The sequence below is a fragment of the Chaetura pelagica genome, unplaced genomic scaffold, assembly GCF_000747805.2.
Source record: "Chaetura pelagica isolate M959 unplaced genomic scaffold, ChaPel_1.0 scaffold698, whole genome shotgun sequence".
Taxonomy (NCBI): Eukaryota; Metazoa; Chordata; class Aves; order Apodiformes; family Apodidae; genus Chaetura; species Chaetura pelagica.
The window spans coordinates 587,400-596,277 of NW_009954236.1; the positions used below are offsets into that span (position 1 = coordinate 587,400).

The window sequence follows — 8,878 nt, forward strand, 5'->3', positions numbered from 1 at the left end:
CCTGTGGGCTGAGCTGCCTTTTAGCTTCAAGTCAGGAATCACAGCATGTCAGGGGTCGGAAGGGACCTCTGGAGATCATCAAGTCCAACACCCCTGCCAGAGCAGGACCAAATCTAGGGCAGGTCACTCACAAATGCATCTAGATGGGTCTTGAAAGTCTTAAGAGAAGGAGACTCCCCAGCCTCTCTGGGCAGCCTGTCCCAGGGCTCTGCAGCCTGATCCTTCGCCCGGCCGGGCAGCAGCTCTGGGTGGGGGGGCTGTGATAAAGGGCCTTGGGTTTCACCTGCACCCCTCTTACTGTCCCTCCTGGCCTTTGCAGACAGCATGGGGACCTCGACCTACCGCCCCCCAGCCCGCACCATGGAGGTGGTGATCAACAAGTACGTTGTGAAGCTCAAGTACTGCTACACCTGCAAGATGTTCCGCCCGCCCCGCACCTCCCACTGCAGCGTCTGCGACAACTGCGTGGGTAAGGGGGGAGCTGCTGGGAGCCTTCCTGGCTGCTGGGGGGTGGTTTGTGTTCCTGGGCAGATGGATTTTGCTTCTCTTAAAGGCTTAGAAGGTGAGATTCTGAGTGTTGTTTTTTTTCCCCCATTTCCTCTGGGAGCAGCAGCAGGGCAGTGGGGGCTGCACGTCCAGGGCTGCATGTCTTGGCTTCCCCTGGTTCTGAGGGACTGCTGCTGTGAAATCATAGACTGGTTTGGGTGGGAAGGGACCTTAAAGATCAGCCAGTCCCAACCCCCTGCATGGGCAGGGACACCTCCCACCAGCCCAGGTTGCTTCAAGCCCCATCCAACCTGCCCTTCAACACTGCCAGGGATGGGGCAGCCACAGCTTCCCTGGGCAACCTGGGCCAGGCTCTCACCACCCTCACACTCAGGACTTTCCTCCTCATGTCCAACCTAAACCTTCCCTGGCACAACTTGAGGCAGTTTCCTCTTGTTCTATCCCTTGTTCCTGGGGAGCAGAATCCAACCCTCCTGGCTGCAACCTCCCCTCAGGCAGTTGCAGAGCCAGCAGGTCTCCCCTCACCTCCTTGTCTCCAGGCTGGACACCCACAGCTCCCTCAGCTGCTCCTCACTAAGACTTTTGCTCCAGTCTCTTCCCCATCTTTGTTGCCCTAAACAAAGGGCTTTAGGAACACCCATGGAGAGCTGATTCCCTGCACAGCTGCTCCTGCCTAGTGTAGATGTGGAGACTGTGCTTCATCCAGGAGCAACCAACCCACCAGTCACAGGACCTCATGCTTCTAGTTAAGGGAGGAAATTTGGGGGTTGCCAAACGTGTTAGGGAATGGACGTGGGTTGCTGTGAGTCCTTCTCATACTGGAAGAGCTCACTGGAAAGCAGCCATGGCTGAGGCAGGGTGTGAAGAGGGGCAGGGTGTGAAGAGGGGCAGACCTGTGCTTGCTGGGTGTGTGCAGTGGGCTTGGTTTGCTCTGCTGGCCACCACAGGACACTCACCACAGCCCTGTCAGTCTGCAGCAGCCCTTTCATTAGAGGGCAGACAATGTTCCAGGACACACAGCACCTGCCCTGGCTTCCCAGGCAGTTTCTGTGGTTTTGGAGTCATATCTCAATAGCTTTGAAAATTATTTTCTGCCCTGCAGAATGTGCAGGGGGAGCTGACAGGCAGAAAGGGAGCAGGGATGCTGGGTACACACACCCAGTGGTGCTGGAAAAACTGCTGCACTTTTTCCCTGCTCTTTCAGTTTTAGTAATAATAGATGTTCCCAGTCACAAGGCTGGTGTTGATGAAGGGGTTTGGTGGGAGGAATGGTTTGGCCTTTGATGATACAAAGGGCGTGTGAGGAGGTGGCAGAGAGCTCTGTTGGAACTTCTTGCTGACGTGCAGAGGGCGTTCTGGCCTGGGGGTGGTGGGTGGCAGCTCCATTTGTGCCCCTCACCCTGTGCCTTTGTTCCAGAGAGGTTTGATCACCACTGCCCCTGGGTGGGCAACTGCGTGGGGAAGCGCAACTACCGCTACTTCTACGCCTTCATCCTCTCCCTCTCCTTCCTGACAGCCTTCATCTTCGCCTGCGTCGTCACCCACCTCACCCTTCGTGAGTCCCTGGCTGGCGGGGGGGGGGCCCTGGGGGCGGTGCCAGCAGCGATTTGTTCCGAGCTCCTGCCACTTGAGGCAGCGCTGGGTCCCTGTTCCCCTTGGGAAGGGTCTGGTTGCTTCACCTTTTCCCTGCTCGTGGCCTGAGGAAACGGGGGGGCTCAGACCCTGGGGATCCATCCTGCCCCCCAGCAGAGACACCTGGGGAGCTGCTGGTGGGCTTGTCCCCTCCAGAGCACAGCAGCTGCTGGGAGCTTCTGCTCTTAGCCTGGTGGGGGAGGCAACTGAGCCCCAAACCCTGGAGCTGTGTCTGAGATTCCTGCAGAGCCACAGGCTGCTGGGGCAGCTCCCGGGGGTGTGTGCTGGGGTGGAGCTGTGGCTGGAGAGGCAGGGCTGCCTGCTGGGATGTCAGCCCTTGTCCCGTTCTGCTTTCCAGGCTCGCAGAGGGATGGTTTCCTGGCCACTCTGAAGACCACACCTGCAAGATATCCTTCTGGGGCTCTGCTCAGCCTGTGGGGCAGAGCTGCAGCAGCACTGCCCCTGTCCCTGACCTGCAGGGAGCTCTGCCTGGGGCACCTTTGTGTGCCCTTCACAGCTTCATTTACCCCCCAAGCTGCCTGGCTGGAACAGGCAGGCATCTCCTCACCTGTAGACTGGTAACATCAAATTGGGAAGGCTTTTATTTCCTTATTTACCTCACTGCCAGGGACTAAGGGTGGGTGACAAACTTGCTTCCCAGTTTGCAAGTTGATGTGGACAGGGAAGCAGCTGGAGCAGGCTGTGCCTGCTGGGATGTTGCTGGGAAGCTGGCGGGGACGTTTTTGTGGCCCATACCTCCCAAAACAATCCTCTGCCTCTCCTTGCAGGATGAGTTTTGTTCCAAGACTTCCTTGACTTTTGTTTTCACTGTGCTGGAGCTGGTGATTTGTTTTTTCTCAGTCTGGTCTATTTTGGGCCTCTCAGGTTTTCACACTTACTTAGTGGCCTCCAACCTGACAACAAATGAAGATGTAAGTACCTGGACACTTGTCCTTCTGCAGGGTTGGCCCTGCTCCTTCCCCAGCAGGGCTGGGTCCTGCAGGAGACCCTTGGCTGCCTGCCCCCCTGCAGTATCTCAGTGAGTCCTGCTGCCTGCTCTGCCTGTGATAACCCACAGCAGAGCAAACCACCCCTGCCCAGGGCACTTCAGCTGTAGTTTCAGGTCACTGAGGGGGGAGGAAAGAGCAGGGGACTGTTCCACACGTGTGACTTGGCAGTGTCAGGCACTGAAATGTTAGAAGGGTCACGTGGGGGGTTTTTCCAGTCTGTGTGTGACCTTGCTTAAAATTAGGAGTTCTGAGATTAAAATAAGAAAGCTGCCCCCAGAGATTTGTCTGGGTGTTAGTGTGGGACGTGGGTGATCTTAATTCAGCATCCCACAGAACCACAGGTTTCCTCTGAGACCCTGGGCAAGTCCCTTGGTCTCAGTTCCTCACGTCTGAGAGGCAAAGTGTTCAGGCCTCTCCTGGTGAGGCTTCCTCAGAGCCTGGGCTGGGTGCAGGTTGCCAGCCCCAAACCAGCCCCCTCAGCAGGACAAGTTGCATGGAAAACAGGATCAGAAGGAATGAAAATTCCCCCTTTTGGCCAGAAGTACCTGTTACCCTTGCTGGAAGCTTCCAGCCCTGCAGAAGGCAGGTTTGCATCCCTTTGTTGTTGGTTTTTAAATTCTCTTTCCCCTTCCCACCTTTCTGTTACGTTCAGGGGTGTTGGGAGAACTGGGCCAGGCTGTAGGTGAAGCTGGTGGAGGTTGCACCCCAGGACTGGGAGCAGCAGGTCTGGAGCACTGGGCCAGTTGTCTCTGTGGCTTTGTTGCCCCACGTTGCCAGCCTTGTGCTGCAGCTGGGGAGGGGAAGTCAAAACAAGAGGAGGAAATGTGGTGGTGAATGGTTGGCTGCACCAGGGGCCTGGGGCCAGGGGCAGCATCTGGCCCCTGCTCTGTGCCCACGCTGGGTTTCGAGATCAGGGTCCCAGTGGCAGCTGCTCAGAGTGGGGACAGATGAGATTGTTTCTTCCTGCTCCCTCTGCAGCAGGTCCTGGGATTCCCCTTGTTTGTTCAGCCTGAAGGGCTCAGGAGGGACCATGAGCTTGGAGCCCTGCTCTGAGGAGCTTCCAGCCCAGGAGAGAGTGAGGGGAGGAGGAAGGAGCTGGCGTTGGAGATGGTGACACTGAGGGTGCAGCCTGGGGAGGAGCCTCAGCTGCAAAGGTAGAGCCTTGGCAGGGGCAGGAGCAGCACGTTGCTGGCTCCTCTGTGCCCTTCTGACCTGTCCTTGTTCCAGCAAAGCAGGCTGCAGAAGGACAAGCCTTCCACCTCCTGAGCAAGACTTGAGTCCATTTTCATGTGATGATTTTCCTGTCTTCATCTTGCACGTTTCCTTTCCCTTTCAGATCAAAGGGTCCTGGTCAAATAAGAGGGGCTCAGAGTTTGCCAATCCCTACAGCCATAAAAGTATCCTCACAAACTGCTGTGCAGTGCTGTGTGGGCCTTTCCATCCCAGGTAAGAGCCTTTGACCTCCACGGTGTTGGGAATTGCATCCTGCTCTGGGAGAGGGGCCTTGGAAAAGACAGATTGTTGTGTGTTGGGGGAGGTGGTGTCAGCACCAAGAGATCTGCTCCCATGGTGGGGAAGCAGCTTCCCACTGTCTGCAGGGGAAGGCTGGACACATGGATAAGGAGGAGATCATAGAGTCATGGAATGGTTTGGGTTGGAGGGACCTTAAAGATCCTCCAGTCCCATGGATGTGCATGGGCAGGGACACCTCCCACCAGCCCAGGCTGCTCCAAGCCCCATCCAACCTGCCCTTCAACACTGCCAGGGATGGGGCAGCCACAGCTTCCCTGGGCAACCTGGGCCAGGCTCTCACCACCCTCACAGGCAGGTGGGAGAAGCTTTGGGCCGAGGCAGGGGCAGCTGCAGTGCTGGATTCTCCTGCTTGGGCACAAGAGGGTGCAGTTGGGCAGAATCAAGCCCTGCACGTTGGCTTGGAGCTCTTGGCCTGCCATGGGGCATCTGGGGATCCTGCAGACAAGTTTATTCACTGGATCCAGGTTGGAATTCTGTGGAGCCTCCTCTCAGGGGAGAAGTTGGGCAGCTGGAGTCAGAGGGTGTTGGACACTTGGGTCTGGCCCTGCTCTCTCAAGTGCCCCCCACGTTTTGGTTGGGTTTGGAGGTGCTGGGATGCCAGTGCTGCCATCCAGAGATGGTAAGTGTTTGGATTCAGGGAGACAAGGTGGGGAGACAAGGGTTTGACTCCAGTTCCTCCCTCCTTCATGTTGTGAAGACCTGTGGCTGTTCTCATTGGGGTTTGTGGTGTCCCAGAGCTTTAACTGTCTGTCTGGTGGCTTCTGTGATGAGTTTGTGGTTTCTCTAATGGGCAGGGAGCAGAGTTACCCATGATTTCCATGGGGAGAGTCCTCTGCTGCTTGTGAGCTCCCATCTCCACGGAGTCTCCATGTCCTGAACTCCTCTTGCACCTTTCCCTTTCTGTCTTCCAGTTTGATCGACAGAAGAGGATTTATCCAGCCAGATGTTGGGACCCCAGCCAGTCCTAAGAGTGAAATCCCTTCTTTTGGAGCCAAAACTGACACCAGCATGGTAGGAGGAATTCCCTAGCAGTGCTGGGATGTAGCCCAGTGCCTGTGGTGCCTGCACCTCACTCCTGCCACCACCTTCTCCTCTCACCATCTCCCCAGCCTCCAGCAGGACAGCCCTGGTAGGCAGTGCTGCCAAAGCCTCAGCCAAGCCAAACCTTGCCTTTTTTTTCAGTTTATTTATTTTAATTTTTCTTTATTTGTTTCATTGTGATGTGGCCTGTCTGGACTTTCAGCTGATAGAGCCCAACTGTGTGCAAGCAGGGGGTCCCTGCAGCACCCAAGAAGCAAATTAGGGCTGGGGAGCCCAGCAGCCCCCAGAGGGGTCACCCCTGACTCCAGGGGGTCACTGTGTCCTCCTGTGAGCAATGAGAAAAAAAAACAGTCCTGCTCTGAGCTGGGCTGTCACACCTCATCTTCTGGGCTGGTGGAGGTGTGAGTTCCCTGCTCTCCTTGTTATCTCCATGGACATCTCCTGTGCCAACACAGAAGGGCTGTTCTGTCTCTTCATGGCCAGGTTCTCACCGTGGCTGCTGCTGGAGCAGCTTTTCCAGAACCTGCTGTGCCTTGGGAAGCTGAGGCTGTTCCTCTGGGTGGACTCAGGCTCCCAGCAGACCTAAAAGCTGGTTAGATGTCCCAGCTGCTCTTGGCCCTGTTTCCAGGCTGGTCACTGAGGGAACTCTTGGTGTTTTGGCCCTGCCAGTGAGCAAGACATTTTGCTGCAAGGCCACAGGTTAGAATGACTCTCCTTTTAATGGGGAAGAAAACAAACATGCAGCATTTTGTGACTTTTCCTCATGAGATGCTGGCTGGCAGGGCTAGGGCTGGAAGAACCTTGGCTCTCCAGGATCATGTCCTGTCTGGAGGAGACCAAAAGGCAACAGGAAAGTGTGTGAATCACTGTGGATCACACCCTTCCCAGGGGGAGTTCTGAGCTGGTGCTGGTCTCTGGTGGCCTCACGTTGTGCTCTCTGGGTGTCTGGCCAGCAGATGAGGGCAGGACTGTCCCCACCTCCTCAGGAACCATTCCCACCAGCCTGGGCTCACCCATGAGCTTTGCTCCAGGCCTGCAGAGCCACAGGAGAGCCTGGCTGGGCCCTCCCTGGCACTGGAGCACGTGCAGGGGAGTCACAGGCCTTGGTAGCAATACTTGAATTGTCTCCTTAAAAAGCTGCTGGATATTTTTGCACAATTTGTAGATTTGTTGTTGTGTCTTTTCTTCTCTGTAGGGCTTTTTCTGTTCAGGGCAGGTAGAGTTTGTGAGCAGCAGGGCAGAAGCTGGCAGGGCTGTGTCCCAACCTGCCTGCTGAGCCACCAGCTCTACCTTCTCTCTAGCATGAGAACAGGGTGGTGGCAGCTCAGTCTGTACCAGGTCATGGCAGGTGGGTCCCCACCACCCTGGGAAGCTCCTGCTGCTGCTCTGTGGCCACCAAGGCCCCACAGCTTCAGGGGCCAGGTGCTTTAGCATGTGTTGCATTCAGAGAGGTCAACCTGCCCTTCCCTCCCTGCTTCTCCTGCAGGGATGTCCCCAGTGGGACTTGTCCCTGCCGTGGAGGAGCCTGAAGCTGTGCAGAGGTGCTGGGGAGCAGGGAGCAGTGCTGGGGGTGTTATCAGGGGCCAAACTCCTTCCTGTTTTTATTTAAACTGGTTTCCTTTGTTACTCAATAAAATTATATTTTTAAAGAGTTAATTGCTTGGATTATTATTTATTCCTTAAAGACAGAAGAAGGCAGGTGTCTGAGTGTTTCACAGGTGCCAGTTGGGCTCTTTTATGAACTCCAACCTCCTGCAGGATGGGGCTGTGAGGGGCAGCACTGGTGCTGCTGTGGCTCTTGCTGGAGCAAAGGGATTTTCTGTCCCATGGCCCCAGGCTGGGCAGGATCTCATCCATTCCCTGGTCCCCTTCCCACAGGAGCCATCACCTTTCATCCATCACCTGAGCATCCTTTCCCCACCCACCTCCTGTGGTCCAGGGCTGGACCTGGGCTGAGTTTGCGGTTTCTCTATCAGGCAGAGAGCTCAGTTATCCATGAGCTCCCATCTCTGCTGAGCCTTCATGTCCTTAACTCTGCTCCCCTTGCACCTGGAACCCGTGGTTCCCTCTGTCTAACCCAGCCCTCTCCAGCAGATGTTGAGGTGTGTAACCTCTGGTGTCTTCTCCAGGAGGATGCCTGCCAGGACTTTGCCATTTCCTGCACAGCCTGATGGGATTTGTCCCCTCCTTGGACCTTAGCCCTGCTCTCTGAGGGGTAGCTGGTAAGGAAGCACTTTCTTCTCCCTCTCATCCACTTGAGCAACCCATCTCACCTCCACTGCATGAGCAGCTCTGCCCATGGAGCCCATCACCCCCCTCCAGTTGTGTGGGCATCCCTGTGTCCCTCCCTCCCACTGGGATGTGGCAGAGGGGTTGCCCACAGCCTTGCTGAGAAGAAAAGGATGGTTTCCTCCAGCTTTTTACTGGGGTTTGGTCCAAGGTGGAGCCCACCTGGGCTGGGTGTGCCTGGTGGGGCTTGGAAAAGAGAGTGGCTGAGGGTTCAGGAAAACTGGACGTGGCACTTGGTGCTGTGGTCTGGCAGATGTGCTGGTGTTGGCTCATAAGCTGCACTTGATGATCTCTGAGGTCTTTTCCAGCCTCAGTAATTCTGTGATGCTCTGTGATTCTGGGTGAGTTGTGCTCAGTGGAGCTGCCATCAGGCTTAGGGGAAGCCCCCAACTGATGCAATTGTTTGGAGCAGCAGAGTAGGAGCCTGGAATAGATTTCTAATCCAAACCCAAACAGATTTTTCATCTGACCCACTCTGTGGTTTGGGCAATCCCTCCCCTTCCTCCCTCTCTGCCTGTTTTCCTCTTGGTCACACTAAGTTCCTTCCAAAGCCCATGGCACCCGGGGGGGGCTGTGGGGCTGCCCCTCCCCCTCCCTGGGACACCCCACGAGCTCCTGCCTCCTCCAGCCGAGGTGACAGAGATGGAGGAAGGTTCCCAGCACTTTTCCCCCATCCTGAACCATCTCCCCACCAAACCTGGGTGCTCAGCTGTGCTCCCTGCTTCTCCCCACCCCTGGATTTCTGGCACTAACCTTCTCTCTCTCTCTTTCCTCCCTCTCCTCTTCCTCTCGCCGGGTGGATCCAGTGCCGGGAGCCCTGGCAGCCCCTGCCGGGCACCCTGGGGGGATCCGAGCCCCCCGAGGGC

The 8,878-nt window shown here is 56.3% G+C and overlaps 1 protein-coding gene across 1 annotated transcript in view; it reads left to right on the forward strand.

Annotated features, from left to right (window-relative positions):
* The window catches only part of ZDHHC18 (zinc finger, DHHC-type containing 18), an 8,646-nt gene extending 2,751 nt beyond the window's left edge, over positions 1-5,895 (forward strand). The window contains exons 4-8 of the mRNA XM_010003695.1: positions 1,925-2,062; positions 2,498-2,546; positions 2,969-3,071; positions 4,486-4,595; positions 5,594-5,895. Coding sequence (XP_010001997.1) covers positions 1,925-2,062; positions 2,498-2,546; positions 2,969-3,071; positions 4,486-4,595; positions 5,594-5,711 — 518 coding nt within the window. The 3' untranslated portion in view covers positions 5,712-5,895. The remainder of the gene's footprint in view (positions 1-1,924; positions 2,063-2,497; positions 2,547-2,968; positions 3,072-4,485; positions 4,596-5,593) is intronic.
* The last annotated feature ends 2,983 nt before the right edge of the window (positions 5,896-8,878 follow it).